The 18,568-nt window shown below is 53.7% G+C and overlaps 1 protein-coding gene across 2 annotated transcripts in view; it reads left to right on the forward strand.

Moving 5' to 3' along the window:
* The first annotated feature begins 399 nt into the window (after positions 1–399).
* The window catches only part of LOC120228754 (multidrug and toxin extrusion protein 1-like), a 33,093-nt gene continuing 14,924 nt past the window's right edge, over positions 400–18,568 (forward strand). For both annotated transcript variants that reach the window (XM_039227343.1, XM_039227344.1), the window contains exons 1-12: positions 400–531; positions 4,385–4,486; positions 6,615–6,683; positions 8,992–9,140; positions 9,986–10,028; positions 12,206–12,250; positions 14,657–14,754; positions 15,017–15,114; positions 15,211–15,324; positions 15,408–15,475; positions 16,452–16,560; positions 16,678–16,753. In XM_039227343.1, the coding sequence (XP_039083274.1) occupies positions 400–531; positions 4,385–4,486; positions 6,615–6,683; positions 8,992–9,140; positions 9,986–10,028; positions 12,206–12,250; positions 14,657–14,754; positions 15,017–15,114; positions 15,211–15,324; positions 15,408–15,475; positions 16,452–16,560; positions 16,678–16,753 (1,103 nt within the window). The remainder of the gene's footprint in view (positions 532–4,384; positions 4,487–6,614; positions 6,684–8,991; positions 9,141–9,985; positions 10,029–12,205; positions 12,251–14,656; positions 14,755–15,016; positions 15,115–15,210; positions 15,325–15,407; positions 15,476–16,451; positions 16,561–16,677; positions 16,754–18,568) is intronic.

Consider the following 18,568-nt stretch of genomic DNA (forward strand, 5'->3'; position numbering starts at 1 on the left):
CAGGAGTGCGCCCCACCCGAGCCCTCGGCTGCCCGCCAGCTCGATCTCGGGGCGAGACCTCGAGTTCCCTCCTCGCCGCCACGGGTTCCAGAAACTGAAACCCCCGAGGGAGGCGCGGCCCAGGCCCCCGAGTTTGCGTTGGAAAACTTAGCCTGCCGGGCCCCGGAGTCCGTGGGCCTCGGCGAGAGCCGCGAGCGTCCACAGAGGTGCCGGGGCGCGAGCTATGCGCCCAAGGTCGTGGCCTGGCAGGGGGCGCGCGCGGCTGGGCCCCGGGCCGCCGGCTGGCCCGCGACGCGCGTCGGGCGGCCGGGGGCGGGGACTGGAGCGGCGGCGGCGGCGGCGGCCCCGCGGCCTCTCCGAGTCCCTCTCGCCGCTCCGCGGCCGCAGGTCGCCAGGCGCATGGAGATTGTCGAGGAGCCCGGCCCCGGAGGAGGCCAGGAGGTCACCCCCGAGCGGCGCGGGCCGTGCTGCCTGCAGCTGCCGGGCTTCCGAGAGGAGCTGAGGGCGCTCCTGGTTCTGGCGGGCCCTGCGGTGAGTAAGTTGGCTCCCGTCGGAGGTTGGCCCCGGCGGGTCGGGGGCCCGACACGCGTGTCACCCCGGGTGGCCCAGGGGGAGGAGGTCAGAGCGAGCTGGCGCAGACGCGCGGGCGCCCGGGGACACGATGGCGCGCGCGGGGCGGGCGCGCGTCCCAGCGCCTCCCAAGTGCGTCCCGGGGACGCACCCGCCCGGCACTGGTGGCGCCGCTGGCCCCGGCGAGGCATTGGGAGTCCCCGAGGAAGCGGGACCTGCTGGCCTTTAGGTGCCCTCCCTGCGTGGGTGAGGGTTCCAGGGAAGCAAGCGTCCCGCCAACCTCAGAACGCCCCGGGGAATCTGGATGGTTTGCAAACTAGCTGTTGGGTCGGGATTTCAGGTAGCTGAATTTTCTGGAGTCAGGGCGGAAGGAGGTGCATCGTCTCTCTTGGATTTAGATCTCCGGATTCTCCGGGATGATTCGGTCCCCCTCTGAACGAGGAAATTAGAAGCATCGTGCCCCACCCTCTCCTCCGCCGTTAGTGTGTTAAAGATATAAAAAGTTTTTCATGTGGTTCTCTTTGGGGCTGAGGTTTTATTTTGTTCGTTAGGTCAGGCCTCTTTCTGCGTTGTCAAAAAGTAACGCGGGTTTTAAAAACCACAAGAACCACAACAAAATATCCCATCCCTGTTCTCCTGGCAGTTTGGGTGGTTTTCAAGTCAACGGAAGAAGTTGTTTCATTGGACAAGAAGATCCCGTTGTGGTTTCAAGGCAGAAATCAGCTTTTGGCCACTTGGTAGACCGTCTGCACCTGCAGAGGCTAAGGCGGTCAGGTGCCACTTCCTGGCATGGTGACCTCGCTGTCTGTGGGATCTTGTGACACCTGCTGTGGTGTGCATGGGGGAAAAGTAATGTCAGGGACAAAGCCACGAAAGGGAAATCCCTCCCCGCAGGAAGGCGTTTGTGAAGCGCTCTTGCAAAAGGAGAGAGAGAATGCGAGGAAGCAGGGTTTGGAATCTGTTCTTGGGGGCTAGTTCCCTGCTTTGATCTCTCAGAAGGCAGGTTAGGAAACAGCTATGTGAATTTGAGTAACTCTTGTAGTTTTTGCTTATTCGTCCATAAAATGCGGATAGAAATCCGTACTTTGGCTCAATGTTCCATCGCAGACTTGCCCTGAGAAGAGTCTCTGTAAGAAATGTTAACAGCCCTAATGTACAACAGACGAACCCCACACACATGAAAGCTTCCTGAGACCCAGCCTTTTCTGGGATCGGTCCTTTGTCTCAGCTGGTCCCCACAGTAACCTGGTCCCCCTTGATGTAGGGGGGACCTTCCAGGTTTCCAGGGAGAAGCACTAGGCTGACCTGTTGACCTTTTGGGCATTATGTTTGTCCGAACACCTGTGTTTCTATGTATAGGATGGTGTTAATTACAGATACAATGTATATTACTTATAGGCAAAAATAGAACACCGGACAAAGGAGGAAACAGACGCGCACTCTGACATTTCCCCACCCAGATAATTTGGGAATTTTCCCTCCAGTTCTTTGGGTGGGGGCGGGTGGGGGGGTTTAAATGTTACTGCTTTACCCGAGGAGGTTCTACAGTTCTGGCCTCATTTACTCTCTCACGAATTGTATGTGGAGCCTCACTTGGTCTCGCTCCATCTCTATTCCCATCTGCTGTGAGTTTTCTATTTCCGGAGGGGCTTGGAGGAGGAGGAGAAGGAGATGCCTCCTTTTCTCATGCTCCGTGTCCCCTGTCCCAAGGCTCCACCATCAAGTAGGATGCCGGTCCAAATCTCTCAGTGATTTTCTCTCTCCCATTCGCTATCTCTCCTCCAGACCTCTCATATTAACACGGATCCGAGAGAGTATCAAGGCTGAGGTATTAGGACTTCTCTCCCATTGAGCCTCAGACGAGGCAGGCGTGTAAGGAGAGAATATGCGTAACACAAGGGGAAGAGGTGCATATCAGAAAACATGTCAGTGCGTGTTCTATTTATTCTGCAGAAAACATACCTGTGAGACAGGGAGGTGGTAGTTGAAACTACCTAGCCTTGGGCTTTTCAACTTTGCCTTTGTCAATGGTATTTTATCTTCACTGCCAGGCTGAGTCAGAATCCTGAAAAATAATCCCGAAGGGGCATTGCCTGCTCTCCTGGAGCACAGTCTCTGCTCATCATGACCTGAGTTGAAGTCAAGACGCTTAACTGACTGAGCCACCCAGGTGCCCCATGGACCCCATGATCTTTAAAGTTATATGAATTCACAATCGGATAGACAGCAAGGTCCCCTAGCTGGAAGCATGGAGATTGTGGCCAGTCTGCCTGGTGCAGGCCTCCGGGGGTACCCTGGCTCTAGCCTTAGGTTCTACACATTGGGGCTTCCATGCCAGCCTTTGTTATTTTCACCGCTGCCCCCAGCTTTTCATTGTCCCCTGCCCGCGCTCTAGTTTTTGGCTTTACTTCTGTGATACGTTCCAAAAGCATCCCTTCTGAAGGTCCTGTCGGATTAGAACGTGTGTGTGGGGGGGGGGGGAACCAAGCAAGATGGAACCTTGTCTGAGATCAGAACAGTTGTCGTCTCTCCTTTGGCCAATGGGACCAGCACAAGCACCTTTGTGCCCCATCAGCTTGGAAGGGACCCTTGGGGCAGACGCCAGCAGCGCCTGTCCACCCTAAGGTGTCAGTTCTGCCTCCCGCAGAGTGGGAGTCAGACGAATCCCCTCTTGGACCATGTAAGCCTCCTGGGAAAGAAGGGCTTTCCAGAGAGGTACTTTACTGCCTCTGCCTGGGTTTGGCAGGTGGGGGTGGGAGGTGCTTGTGTTTTTTTTTTTGTTTTTTTTTAATATATTTTTGAGAGTTAGAGAGGGAGACACAGAATCCAAAGCAGGCTCCAGGCTCTGAGCTGTCTGGACAGAGCCTGACATGGGACTCGAACTCGTGAACGGCAAGATCATGACCTGAGGGAAAATAGGACGTTTAACCAAGTGAGCCACCCTGGTGCCCTGGGAGGTGGTTTAAAATTAACCTAAGGAAATAAGCTAAGTGTCCAAACGCAGCTACAGCCTTGGGGAGCAGGTCATAGTAGTTTCTGGAATGATGGCTCAATGTTCCAGAAGCCGAATTTGCCCTCCTATCTGAGCCTCCACAGGATTCAAGAATTAAATGTGCTTGGCAGATGGGGGATGTCTCACCCCAAGATTCCGGAGCCACTGACCTTCCAGGCGGATGATCTCATTTGTGCCCTAGGTGGCCCTGCCTGTGGAATTGATCGAAGGTGGTGTTCTCTCCAGTTGTCCCTAGGAATTTGGGGGAACGGGGGTTATCCCAGAAGGCAGCCTCTGAAAATTCCAGAGAGTGTATACATGTGATCTGTGGCATGAGACTCTGACGTGAAAAATCCATTAAAAAAGCTAGAAAGTTCTCAAAACTGTGATTCTGGGGGCACCTGGGTGGCTCAGTCGGTTCAGTGTCGGACTTCAACTCTGGTCTTGATCCCTCGGTTCGTGAGTTCGAGCCCCGAGTCTGGCTCTGTGCTGACAGTTCAGAGCCTGGAGCCTCCTTCAGATTCTATGTCTCCCTCTTTCTCTGCCCCTCCTCTGCTTGCTCTCTGTCTCTCTCGGTCTCCCTCTCTCTCTCTCAAAAATAAAAATTAAAAAATTTAACACCCTTCGGAAAGCCTACTGGAAGTTGCGCGTTGGCCTGTGGAAGTTGGCAGAGGCCGCTACCAGCCGGATTCCTTTACTGGAGTTGATTAGGAGAGGGTGGGGGCGCCCCAACCCCGCCCCCCAGACCTCACACCCTCCTTCCGCTGTGACGCTGTGAAGGTTGGCGCCCTCACCTGTAGCTCCTTTTGTGTCTCCTCCCAGTTCTTGGCCCAGTTGATGGTGTTCCTGATCAGTTTCGTGAGCTCCGTGTTCTGCGGCCACCTGGGGAAGCTGGAGTTGGACGCTGTCACCCTCGCCATCGCAGTACGTATGGGACTTGCTACCGCAGATTTCTGAAAGCTGTCTGTGCGTTTCCTCTTGCTGCAATTACAAGCCGCCGCTCTTTACTTTATTTAATTTATTTTTAAAAATTTTTAATGTTTTATTTGTTTCTGAGGGAGAGAGACCGCGTGAGCAGGGGAGGGTCAGAGAGAGAGGGAGGTACAGAATCTGAAACAGGCTTCAGGCTCTGAGCTGTCAGCACAGAGCCCGACGCAGGGCTCGAACCCACAAACTGTGAGATCACGACCTGAGTCGAAGTCGGACAATTAACTGACTGAGCCACCCAGGCGCCCTGCTGCCGCTATTTAATGGCTCTAAACAACGCGCTGTATTATCTTCCGGTGCTGGAAGTCCCCAAGGGGTCTCACTGGTGCTGGCAAGGCCAGTAACCTCATTTCCATCTGCAGCTATAATTCTTGGCCACGTAACCTCGCATTTCCCCGCGCTCCGGGGGTTGGGTTGGGACATCTTTGGAGGGCCCTTAGTCCGCCTCCCAAATCAGGGAATTTATAATCCGTGGAGCTCTGGCTTTCTGTTCTTGGTCCCACATCTGGGAGAAGGGAACCCTAAAAGGGGGGTTGAAGTCTGACTTCATCAGGAGAAACTGTGCCCCCCCACCCCCTTCCATCTCCATGACACGGAAGTGGAAGATGAAATCCTGGATCCTAGTGTCCAGACCTAAAAGTGGGAGGAAGCCCAGATCGTCCCTGAATCCTAGATAGGAATCCCGCAAACCAAAGAGAGACGCCATTGACCTCTGCCAGGGGCTACGTGGCTATGCCTGGCCCAGTGGCGCTGCCAGTTTGTTGGCTCTGACCAGCGAGGGGTGTCTGGGAAGGCGGATTTGGGCCTGCAGCGGGTGTGTGCCCGTTCTCCGCCTCCCCGACCCCTCGCTGCTGCCCTGCTAAGCACCCCTCCGCCTCACCTAGCCATTGGCGTCTGTTACCTCGGAACTGGGAGAGACGACTCTGAACCGGGTCCTGGGTGTACATGGATTGTTCTGCTTTCAGGGAGCAACGTGGGCACCCCAGGCTTAATTATCCTTCTGGGGTTCTAATGTTTGGAAATGTGGGGGGAACAAATGCACTCAGGAAGCTTCTGGCAGCTTCTCTTTAGCCAAGCAAGTACATGAAAGTGATCCTTTGGGGCGCCTGGGTGGCTCAGTTGGTTGATCGTCTGACCTAGGCTCAGGTCATGATCTCACGGTTCGGGAGTTTGAGCCCCACATCAGGCTGCTTCCGTCAGCACAGCTTTCGTTCCTCTGTCCCTCTCTCTCTCTCTCTGCCTCTCTCCTGCTCATGCTTGCTTTCTCTCTCTCAAAAATAAAAATATAAAAAAAAAGAAAAAAGTTGGTGCTTCTAGGCCGAGTCCAGTTTGGGGCTGTTGTCCCTGGTAACCTCTCTGCAGACTCAGGTGAAGGTCACAGGTCCCAGACAGCCTGCGATGCCGCTCCCTGGCATTGGGGGTGCTGCCCTGGGCTCCCCAAAGCTCCAGGGACCCTGGGGTTTAGTTCCTGACCCTGGTCAAGATAAGCGTTACCTGGAAGCCCTCTGGACTTCAGGGGCTTGATTCTGAGCCCTCAGAATCCTTTGGCCGTGCTTGGCCTTGAGCAAGTGGACTTACCCAGAATTGCCACCGAACCACGTTACGTTCCCCTTAATTAGGATTCACGTTCCGGGGCGCCTGGGGGGCTCAGTCGGTTGAGCGTCCGACTTCGGCTCAGGTCCTTATCTCGCGGTTTGTGAGTTCGAGCCCCGCTTCGGGCTCTGTGCTGACAGCTCGGTGCCTGGAGCCTGCTTCAGATTCTGTGTCTCCCTCTTTTTCTGCTCCTCTCTCCTCATACTCTGTCTCTCTCAAATATAAAGAAATATTTAAAAAAGGGTTCCCGTTCCTTTGAAGTTAGGGAGCAAAACGCCTAGGACTGAAGAAAGAAGGCTTCCTAGTAACCCCTGGCTGAGGTGTTTCCTGTTTCTGAACTTGTGCACGGGCTTTAATTGAGTGGGGCCAGCGGATGGGCTCCGGGCGGAGAGTGGGGGTGGCTTGTCAAGGCTGCCTGTGGCCGGTGCAGACAGATTTTACCTTCCTGTCCTCCCCTTGCGCTTCTTTCCAGATGATCAATGTCACCGGAGTCTCGGTGGGCTTCGGCTTATCTTCCGCGTGTGACACCCTCATCTCTCAGGTAAACGGAGCCCCAGGCGACCCTCATGGTGACCCTGAACATCTTCCCGGGGCCATAGCTAGAAGGTCCCCACCAGCAGGAAGGGAGGGTCCTGCGCACAGAGGGAGGAGCTTCCTGACAGCAAGCCCTGTGACACTTGGCCAGCTGTCAGTTCCACTTTGCAGGGCCTGCTTCTTCGACATGGGGCTGGGTGCCACGCAGGCTTGTGCGCAGCCCCCTTACGCTGCCTTCCGGCCAAATAGGGGACATTTTGTACCAGGCCCTTTTATCACACTCTGCATCACTGAGTTTGGGCCGGTCCCATGCTTCTCAAACTTGAGTGTTTCTCCGAGCTACCTGCGGGGCTTGTCACAGCAGGCTGGTGGCATGCTGGTAAATGCTGAATGACCATGACCTGGTCTGGGGTGGGGGAGGGGGCGGAGGGACCTTCGCGCCTTGCCTTTTCCAGTGGCGGAAGTAACTAGTCTGTAGCTATTTTCTTTCTTTTTCCTTTTTTTTAATGTGTCTTATTTATTTCTGAGAGAGAGGCAGCGTGAGCAGGGGAGGGTCAGAGAGAGAGGGAGTTACAGAATCCAACAGGCTCCAGGCTCTCAGCCGGCAGTCAGCATAGAGCCTGACGCGGGGCTCGAACCCACAAACTGAGATCATGACCTGAGCCGAAGTCAGACGCTTAACCGACTGAACCACCCAGGCGCCCCTCTGTAGCTAGTTTCAAGCTACTGCACAGATGGCACTAAATGCATCCCAGGAAGAGATGTGCAAGTTCAGCTTTTGTAAGCCCGCAGGAACGGGCTGCTGCGCTCCCCCGGCGTTCCCCCAGAGCTGCGGTTTCGCGGGTTGGGGGCGGGGCCCAAGAAGCTGCATCTCTGGTAGGTTGGTTTCTGGCCGACCCTGACTCCGCATCAGAATCACGTGGGAAAAGGGGCGCCTGGGTCGCTGGGTGGGTTCAGCATCCAACTTGGGTTCAGGTCATGATCTCGTGGTTCATGAGTTCAAACCCCACATTGGGCTCGCTGCTGTCGGCGCAGAGCCCACTTCAGATGCTCTGTCCCCTCTCTCTGCCACTCGCCCACTTCTGTTCTCTCAAAAATAAAGAAGACACTTAAGAAATAAATACATAAAAATGACTGATATCTGGGTCTCACCCTGGGCCTGTTAAATCTAAACTCTTTTTATTAAAGTTTATTTATTTTGAGAGAGAGAGAGTGGGAGGGGCGGGGTGGGGTGGGGAGAGAGCATGCCAGACAGTCTCTGCACTGTTAGTGCAGAGCCCAATGCAGGGCTCAGACTCATGAGGCAGGAGACCACGACCTGAGCCAAAACGAAGAGTCAACCGACTGAGCCACTGAGGCACCCCTAAATCTAGAGACTATCTTTCGTGGGACCCTGGTATCCGTGTTTTAAAAATGTTCTCTAGGTGGGGTGCCTGGCCAGCTCTGTGGTGTATGGTACTTTCTTCTTTTTTTTTTTTTTTTAAATATTTTTATTTATTTCTAGGAGAGAGAGAGAGAGAGACAGCGTGAGCAGGGGAGGGTCAGAGAGAGAGGGAGTCACAGACTGAAACAGAATCCAGGCTCCGAGCTGGCAGTCAGCACAGAGCCCAACGCGGGGCTCGAACCCACGAACCGCGAGATCATGACCTGAGCAAAAGTCGGACGCTTAACCGACTAAGCCACCCAGGCGCCCCAATGGTACTTTCTTTTTAACGTTTGTATATTTTTGAGAGAGAGAGAGAGACACAGAACCTGAAGCAGGCTCCAGGCTCTGAGCTGTCGGCACAGAGCCCGACACAGGGCTTGAACCCAGAAACCACGAGATCATGACCTGGACTGAAGTTGGATGCCTGACTGAGCCACCCAGGCACCCCTCTTTTTTTTTTTTTAAATAAGCACTATACCCGACGTGGGGCTTGAACTCAGGACCCTGAGATTAAAAGTAGCATACTCTGGGCACCTAGGTGGCTGAGTTGGTTAAACCTCTGACTTTGGCTCAGGTCATAACCTCCTAGCTCATGAGTTCAAACCCTGCGTCGGGCTCTGTGCCGACAGCTCAGAGCCCGGAGCCCGCTCTGCCTCTGCCCCTCCCCTGCTTGTGCGTTCTCTCTCTCTCTCTCTCAAAAAATGAACATTAAAAAACATTTTTTAAAGGAAATTAAAAAAAAAGTTCTCCAGGTGATTCTAACGGGTAGCCAAGTCTGAGAACCTCTGATACCTAAAGGGTGTGGCAAAGTCATGATTGAAGGCCTTTGGGGGGACTGAGGGGGGACCGTTTCTACACTCATGGGTTTGCTTGGATTGTGTGCACCCAGACGTATGGGAGCCAGAACTTGAAGCACGTGGGGGTGATCCTGCAGAGGGGCACCCTGGTGCTGCTCTTCTGCTGCTTCCCCTGCTGGGCGCTCTTCGTCAACACCGAGAACATTCTGCTGCTCTTCAGGCAGGACCCAGCCGTGTCCAAGTAAGGGGGCCCCTGCCATGGGGGGACTGGGTCCATCTTGGCAGAAAAATGGCCCCATCTAGGTTCAGCCTCTGGGAATTCCAAAGGCCAGGGACAAGGCCGCACCCCAAGAGTGGGTTCGGCGTTCCTTAGCCGACTTTTACCAGGCTGTGGTGCTTTTCACACCTGGCGACCAAGATCTAGAACCTTCCTTAGTTGGGTGACTTCGGTGTAAATAGTTTTATAGCGAAGTGGTTTGCAGACATTCTTCGCTTGAGATAGTCGTTTACAGCGTTAGTTATGGTTCGGGCGTTCTTGACCCTGGTTAATATGAAAGTCACCTGGGTGCTTTTAAAACCCACCCATGCCTGGTCCCCCTCCCCCGTCAGTGTTCGGTTTGACTTGGCCTGAGGTGTAGTGTAGGCATGAGTGTCTTTCAGGGTTTCCCTAGATTCTCATGTGCCACCACGTTGGCCACCTGCTGGTTTAGTTAATCAAGACCTTTAAAATAAGTCCTTGTCCGAGACCAGTGGCGGTGACCTTAGGGGACACTGATCAATGGGGCCTTTCTGGTGATCAGAACTGGTACTGGGGCTTTGCGGAGACACTGCAGAATGTCGTTAGACGCCCGGATTAGTTCCCGCGGCAGACAGTTACCTGGCCATAGTGCCGAGGTTGAAAAACCCTTTGCTAGACCTAAAGATTTGGAAGAACCAGGAGAGGCCATTTGAGTTATAACAAGTGTTCCATTTCGTGGTTGAAACCTATGAATTTAGAAAGAGCCAAGAATGGGAAAGGGGGGTTTAGTTAGTTTCTCCTGCCTTGAAATAGAAACCTCTGAGGCCTTTTTTCTTTTCTTTGTACAGGCTTACCCAGGACTATGTGATGATCTTCATTCCTGCTCTGCCTGTAAGTTTTCAAGGCTTATAAGGTCCCCTTCTTTTTTTCTTTTTAAGTATATTTATTTTATTTTGAGAGAGAGAGAGAGGGAGCAAGCTTGAGCAGGGAAGGAGAAGGAGGGGGGGAGAGAGTCCCAAGATGCGCTGTCAGCGCAGAGCCCAACTCAGGGCCTGATCTGTGATCACGAATTGTGAGATCATGACCCGAGCTGAAATCAAGAGTCGGATGCTTAATTTGCCACCCAAGTTCCCCACGAGGTCCCCTTCTTGAGGTTTGTTGGTAGAAGGCACTGGAGATTCCCATGGGCTCAATGCATTGGGTCAGTCTTCTATGATTCACACGTGATGTTGGCTCCTTCAAGAAGCGTGGTTTTAATTATGCCCGTGAGGGGTGAAAGACACAAACATCTGTCCCTTACGAAACCCCAGGATCAAGGCGAGTCCAGTAAGCCGTTGGCTTGAATTTCCACACCTGGAGTGACCTCCAAGTATCATCCACGGAAAGGAGCTCAGGTTTTCTTTTTTTTCTTTTTTTTTTTTTTCTGTATGGAGGTAAATTCTTCCCTGTGTCAGAACCCCTTAGGGGCTCACTCTGAACATTTATATATTTTTTTTCCTTGCTGAGTGTGCTCACATGGAACCCTAAGTGTGTGTTCGTGTCTGACACAGAAGTGTGTGGTCCGTGAACAATCAAGGCTGATTGTATTCAGTTGGACGGTGCGGCTGTATGGGTTTGCTTGCGCTCCCCTCACAATGCACCGCAGACCGGGTGGCTTCCACAACCTTTTCTCGCACTGTGGAAGCTGGAAAGTCCCAAGATCAAGGTGTTGCAGGGTTGATGCCCTTGGAGGCCTCTCCCTGGCTTGCAGACCGCCTCCTTCTGAACTGCCTCTTCTCAGGCCGTCCCCATGGTGGGTGCAGCCCTCGTGTCTCTAGGCTTCTCGTAAGGACCTCAGTCCTGGGGCAGAGCTCACCCTCATGGTCTCATTTTAACTTACCCACTTATTTAAAGACTGTCCCCAAATGCAGCCACGCCGCAGGGTTAGGGCTTCAACATACGAATTTGGATGGTTGTAATTCAGCCCTGAAAAGTAGCCATCTGGGGGCGCCTGGGTGGCTCAGTGGGTTGAGCCTCCGACTTCGGCTCAGGTCATGATCTCACAGTTTGTGGGTTCAGGCCCTGCGTCGGCTCTGTGCTGACAGCTCGGAGCCTGGAGCCTGTTTTGGATTCTGTGTCTCCCTCTCTCTCTGACCCTCCCCTGCTCACGCTGTCTCTCTCTTAAGACATAAAAAAATTAAAAAAAAAAAAAAGTAGTCGTCTGCTTTCATCATTGGCATCATCGCTTTTAATTTCTCCCGAAGCCTCTAAAGTTTAAAATTCTTGGGGGCTCTGGGCGGCTCATTTGGTTAAGCATCCAGACTCTTGATTTCTGTTCAGGTCATGAGCTCATGGTTTGTGGGATTGAGCCCCGAGTCAGGCTCTGTGCTGACAGTGCAGAGCCTGCTTGGGACTCTCTCTTCCCCCTTCTCTCTCTGCCCCTCCTCTGCCTGCACATGTGTGCGCTCTCTCAAGATACCGTTTTTTTTGTTTTTTTTTTTTAATTTTTTTTTTTTTAATGTTTTTTTATTTATTTCTAGGAGAGAGAGAGAGAGACAGCGTGAGCAGGGGAGGGTCAGAGAGAGAGGGAGTCACAGACTGAAACAGGCTCCAGGCTCCGAGCTGGCAGTCAGCACAGGGCCCGACGCGGGGCTCGAACCCATGAACCGCGAGATCATGACCTAAGCGAAAGTCGGACGCTTAACCGACTAAGCCACCCAGGCGCCCCTCAAGATACCGTTTTTAAAAAGTTAAAGAAAATAAAGTTTAATATTCTCTATTCCACCAGATTAGAAGACTCTTACCTAGTCTATAAAAGGGGTGTCCCCCTCGTGTTTGCTCAGGGGCCTCTTTGTCATACACCCAAGGAAAGTGCGCTCCAAGGCCCTGGGGTCCCTTTTCATCCATAAAAGAGATGTTCAGAATACCCTGGCCCCAGACATGCCAGCTCCCTCCCCCTGTCCCGGTCCCCTCCTGAGATGGCATGCCTCTGCGGGTCCCAGGGGAAGCAGAGGGCACCCAAACCGTGGCTCCCAGCTCATAGCTACATGGCAAGACTAAAATGTTAACGTTCACCTCTTCTCTCGTAGGCAACCTTTCTTTATACATTACAAGTTAAATATTTGGTCAACCAGGTAATGTAGACTTTCCTTTTTCTTTGGGGGGGGGTTTGCAGTTCATGGGAGTTTATGGTTTTCAGGGATCGGGGGGCCCTGAAAACCCTCACGGATAATAGGGTGCACTCAGGACGTTGGTATGGAGAGGATTGTGAAGTGAAATCAAGGGCAGGGTCCGTTAGTATTGGCTCTGGAACATTCTTACCCGACTCCCCCTCGGAAATATTGTCATTGGCAGGATGGGGCTAGACCCATAGCGTTCTTTGGCTCCGCGCTGCTCCCTGGCTCCCTGGAAAGTGAGGGCGTGTGCCTCTGTGTCCCCCAGAAGGCGCCTGGCCGGCTCCCGGGAGCCCCTCAGTCCCTCCGGGTCTGTGTGAAAGGCCCGAGTGGCCTCGGTGGGACGCACCCAGGCCCAGCCTTTGTTCTCTGCTGTGGGTTTCAGTGGGTGGGAGACCTCCTGCGGGGGGCGGGGAGGGGGGAGAGAAGAGAATTGGGACGCGATCCCAACAAAAGATGCTGCAGGTCTGTGACAGGAAATCTGTGCCCGGAAAGGGTGCCCTGCGGGAGCACCCGGGTGGACCCTGTAAGAAACGACCCCTTGGCTGCAGGGGTCTCAGGAGAGGAGGGAGTTGCATTTAACCCAGTTTCCGTGGTGGGGCCCAGGCCTTCTGTGAGTGTAGGACAGAAGAGAGCAGCTGGCCTGGGGGGCTCTGGGGGTAAAGGTAATACCATGGGGGAGGGCGGGAGGAGCCTCAGGGGACACTGGGGGCTGCTTAGACTTTGGGGGGAAGGGAGAATTAGAGAAGGTGACCTCACAGGCTTCTGCAGACCTTCCTCTGAGGGAGGCTGTCTCTTGCAAGGCTTTGGTGTCTCCCTGCGCGCCCGGCCCCCCATTTAGAGCTCTAATCGCAGATCGTGTGTGCTGCCTGTGGGAGGCTCGTGCATGTTGCGCACTTGACCTTCTCTTCCCCAGCCTGCTTCTCCGCTTGCCTGCCTTCCTTCCCGGTTAGGGGCCTCGAACACCATCTCTCGGGATAACCTACCCTCGTCCGGGTCTGCATCTTTTCCTTCACTCCTACATCCGATCAGTGACGGTCCCTGAGGTCCTTCCTGTCCCTCTCCACCCTCCAGCTACAATTCCTCCCCCCTTCTTCCCTGTCTTACCAAATCTCCCTGCTGCCACTCCCTCCCAGGGCCAACCTCACACCACACTATTTCTTCTCTCTCTACCTGAGAGGCTTGTGTGGTCACCTACCTCCTTTGCTAAAAACTAGGCAGCGTCGCCTGATACGTAAGTGACCCACCGGAGTGATTGGCCGAGATCCCTGTCCTGGCCCCTGAGCCCAGGACGACCGAGACCTTTCTAGACAAATCGGCAGCCTGGCACACCACAGCATAGCTAGACCAGAGGAGTGTGCCTGTCGGCCAACAAGGGTGGGGGACAGTTATATTCGATTCTGATGAACGGAGTTCAGGTGCAATGCAGGGGATGCCTCGGTATGCTCGGAGCAAAGCAGGAAAGGGAAAAATGCTCGGTCCACCCTGCAAAGTGGACCCATGTCCCCTCTCCTTGGGGACCATAGAGCTCTGATGGATGCGGATTGCTGAGCCCAGAAATCTGTGAGAAGCTCTGGCCTTGAACTGGAAATCGAGGCTGCTTTTTTGGGGTGTGAAATTGACTTCAATCCCCCAGGCAGGAGAGGGATCTTTTATTTTTACCGATCACGACCTCACACAGCGAATGTCGCGTGGTCTGTGATTTTAGAGACGCAGGTTTGTCAGGGTGAGGAAGCTGCAGTCGTCAGAGAAGGGGCCGGACTGACCCCTTGCAGGTGGGAGAAGCAGCCGGCTCCGTTTTGCGCCCGTGATGCTGATCCCCTGATGCTCGGCGGGCAGCTTTGTGCATCTCCAGCCCGAGTCGTTTTCCTCTCCCGCCCGAAGTCTTAGGCTAAGATGCCAGACGGCCTGGACTTCTCTGGCCTGTCTTTCCGAGCAGAGCCAGGTGGGATGGAGTCCTTCCCACGCCCCAGCTGTGTGGGGTCGTCTTAGATCAGTGTTTGGAACTTCTGTTTGGTTTAAAAGTGCTGAGTTTTCCCCATTGTCCAGTGAGGAAGGTGACTTGTTTATGCTCCGTCTCGGCAGGTCCTTTTGCTCTGAGAGGCGGACTACTTGCATTCCTGCATGTCTGCTGCCAGGTCCTCTGCCCACATCCCTGTGGCCAGAGCTATGCATTTATCACGCCTCTGGGGGGGAGGGGAGGAGGCAGGAAGGCGGGAGCAGCAAGGACCGGCATCCAGTTAGGTCCTCCGTGCCCGTGGTGCGTGTGCATTTGGGGAGAAAGTAGCCACCCCGCTCCCTGGTGTCCAGCACACCATGGGGGTCCCTGGTCTCCAGCACACGGTGCCGTCTTTTTCCTCGTTTCAGGGAATTGTCCTGCCCCAGATCCTCACTGGAGTTGTGGCCAATCTCGTCAATGCCCTCATCAACTATCTGTTTCTCTATCAACTGCATCTTGGGGTGATGTGAGTCCAACTGATTTCTGGGGACAAGTGGTGGGCGGGGTGGGGAGGAATGACTTTTCCTTCAGCTTTTCAAGGGACGGATGGCAGGGGGGACCTATACCTAGCCGTGTGTCCCTGTGGGGTCCCTTTCCTGGGCCCTTCTGGAGAGCACTGTCTGGGACGGACAGTGAGGCTGCTCGGGAAAGAAGATGCATTTAGGGCCGCCACAGGTGTCCTCGCGCGACAGACAGGCACCTGGCCTCACTGGGACCGTTCCTCCCAGGGGGTCGGCGCTGGCAAATATGATTTCCCAGTTCACCCTGGCGCTACTTCTCTTCCTGTACATTTTCTCGAGGAAACTGCACGAAGCTACCTGGGGAGGTAAAGTCTGCCAGCTCGGGTCGTGGGTTTTTGTCTCGGGTTGAGCTGCAGCCCGGTGGCCCGTGTGTTGGTGACGTGACTCTGTCCCCGCTGCAGGGTGGTCCCTTGAGTGTCTGCAGGACTGGGCCTCCTTTTTCAGCCTGGCCATACCCAGCATGCTCATGCTGTGCATTGAGTGGTGGGCCTACGAGATCGGGAGCTTACTGAGCGGTCAGTGCGGGGACAGGTGGCGGTGGCTGGCGAGAGCGCGGGCCCCGTCCGGAAGCGCGGTGTCAGCTGTCTCTCTCCGCCAGGTATCCTCGGCATGGTGGAGCTCGGAGCCCAGTCCGTAGTGTACGAACTGACCATCATTTTGTACATGGTGAGTGTCTGGGAGCCGGTCACCTGGGGGTGCCGGGCGTTTCCCTTGAAAAGAGTCCCAGGAATGAGCATGGGCGTTCATCGCATTAGCAACTTTTGGAATGATTCACGAGGGTAGGATTTCATACGCGGAGCCAGGCAGGGCCCGTCTGGAATGATGGGGTCTTCCCGGTGAGCTCTGGGAAGTTTGGAAGAAAGAGCTTTTCAGATTTTTCCTGGCCCGGTTCAGATCTGAAAGATTTTTGTTGAAGTTTATTTACTTAGAGAGGGAATGCGAACAGGGGAGGGCCAGAGAGAGGGGAGAGAGAATCCCAAGCAGGATCCTCGCTGTCCCTGGAGAGCCCGATGTGGAGCGGGAGACCGTGACCTGAGCCGAAATTGAGACTTGATTTGATTTGCACGCTTGGCAAACCTGAAGAGTCTTTTCCAGGTGTCACAACACAGATGCCTGGGGACAGGTGGGGTGGTGAGAGGGCACTAGGCTGAAGACCCCCGGTGTCTGCTATGAGCTTGGGAGTGCATCTTTCTGTTTTCTCAAGTTCCTTTTGACGCAACACTTTGGGGAAGGGGAGAGGTCCCGTTTTAGGATTCTGTCTTATAAACCTGACCCCTGATGGTCTTTCAGAACAGACTTACTCCAGGCTGCTGGCAGTCCGTCCTCTGCATGCAGAGGAGGAACAGGATTGTTCAGGACCCTCCCGTGCACACCTTAGAAACCTTGCGCAAAAGCCCAGCATGTGATGAAGAGCCACATTCGCCTGGGGGCCCTGAGCTAGACAAATGGGCTGTTGCAACTTCGTTTCCTCAGGCCTCTTAGGACTGGGTTTTGCCAGCGAGCTGTGCGCCTTGACGTACCAGGTCCCTGTTCCCTGGGGAAGGTGCGCAGTGGCGCTCAGAACTGAGCCAAGAGGCAGGGGCCCCTCTGCTGCCTGCTCCTTCTTGCCTTTTCCTTACGATATGTCTGCTTTTCAATTTAGATACCTTCAGGCTTCAGCGTGGCTGCCAGCGTCCGGGTAGGGAACGCGCTGGGTGCTGGAAACATCGAGCAGGCCAAGAAGTCCTCCACGGTCGCCCTGCTGGTCACAGGTGCTTAGATTCCTCCGTCGGCGACTCACCCAGGTGGTGTGTGCCCGGGAAACCCAGCCGCCACGTCCCCCTGCAGATCTCATTTCTCACTGGTTGTTTCTCCATTTTTACCCTCAGGATTCTTTGCTGTAATCTTCTGCGTCCTGATGCTGACCTGTAAGGATGTTGTGGGGTACATCTTCACCACCGACCCGTGAGTGTGGACATTTTCTTGAAACGCAAAATCTGCGGGAAAGAAGTAGTTGGGTCGATAGATGCCTTCATGCTGGGCTTCCTGGAGTGTCGCATCTTGGAGGGTCCCTGAGCCATTTGCAAGATCGGAAACTCCCTGATGTTTCCTGGGAAGAACTGGTCCTATATAGGAACTAATTTATCCTCCAGAATGCCCACTTACTGGGCAATTTATTGGTGATCTATGCTGCTGGTGCTCAGGACAGGCATGTCTAGAAGAGGGAGATGCCTTTCTGGCACCATCGATTACATTTTCAGTTAATTGTTTTGTTCCCCACGATTAATGGTTTTGGTAGCTCAGAACCTGCCCCCAGGTGCCTGGGATACACAAGTCGTGTCTGTCAGTTCGAACTGAAGTTAAAATCTCCCTAAGGAGCCGCCTCCAAAAATCACATTGTCAGGTCGATCGCTGAGATGAATTCTTGTAGGAGGTGGCTCGTTTGCGTGGTTTGCGTGGTCTGTTTGGATTGGTGGCTTTCATCAGTGAGGCGGGCCGCTGCGTTTGGAGCATGTGGTGTGTTGCGAGGGCACTTCTGATTTGGGCTGCTTCTATCAGCAGTTAGAAAGCGCACGCTGACCTTTCCCTCTTGGGTTTAACAAGCAGGTGGTGGACAGGACTGCCTTGTGCTGTTTGTTCTCTGGGTGTTTGTCTTTTGACTTCTGATGTCAGGTTGTCCTCTTGAAGACTCCCACCATTTTACTGTGGGGAAATAAGATGTTCAAGTGCCCTTCGCTTCAGAGGAAGCGGAACGGCAGCCGGAAATCATTGTCACTTTCTTGCAAGGGAATCAGAATTCTCGTGATCGGATGTGGAGCCTGCACTGTTTCAGTAGGCACGTGGCAGACGTTTAATTCTGAGGCTGTCCACTTCCAGAAACCACGCAGGGCAGGAAGTAAAGCATGAAACACAGAAGGCCCAGGAACCATATCTTTGATGATGTTGGGAGACCGAGAAAACTCGCAAAAGCAAATTATTTATGGGCTGAGCAGGATCAACTGAACCTGGCAGAGTCGGTGACACAGATTCTAACAAGGTCATGGATACCTAACCTTAGCACAGAGGGAAAAGGGAGAGAGCTCGTCGACGCAAAGTAAGAAAGGGGGAAATTCCAAAAAAAAAAAACAATAATTTTTTTAAACCACGAGAGACGAGTTTACATGACCTTTTAAAAATTTATTTTTTCTTTTAGAGAGAGAGCACAAGTGGGGGTGGGGCAGAGCGATTCAAGCAGGCTCCACGCTCAGTGCAGAGCCTGACGTGGGGCTCAATCCCACAACTGTAGGATCATGATCTGAGCTGAAATCAAGAGTTGGACACTCAACCGACTGAGCCACCCAGGCGCCCCTAGTTTGCATGACTTTTGAAAGTAAATTTAAATATCTGGAAGGAATAGCGATGCCTGGGTGGCTCAGTCAGTTAAGCATCTGACTTCAGCTCAAGTCATGATCTTGTGGTTCATGGGTTCGAGGCCTGCATTGGGCTCTGTGCTGACAGCTCATAGCCTGGAGCCTGCTTTGGATTCTGTGTCTACCTCTCTCTCTGACCCTCCCTTACTTGTGCTCTGTCTCTCTCTCCCTGTCAGAAAATGAATAAACATTAAAAAAATTGTTTAACCTGAAAGGAATAATTTTCTTTTTTTTTTATTTTTATTTTTTTATTTATTTCTAGGAGAGAGAGCGAGAGAGACAGCGTGAGCAGGGGAGGGTCAGAGAGAGAGGGAGTCACAGACTGAAACAGGCTCCAGGCTCTGAGCTGGCAGTCAGCACAGAGCCCGAC

This window comes from Hyaena hyaena, unplaced genomic scaffold, assembly GCF_003009895.1.
Source record: "Hyaena hyaena isolate Hyena2069 unplaced genomic scaffold, ASM300989v1 scaffold_27, whole genome shotgun sequence".
In the NCBI taxonomy this organism is placed as follows: Eukaryota; Metazoa; Chordata; class Mammalia; order Carnivora; family Hyaenidae; genus Hyaena; species Hyaena hyaena.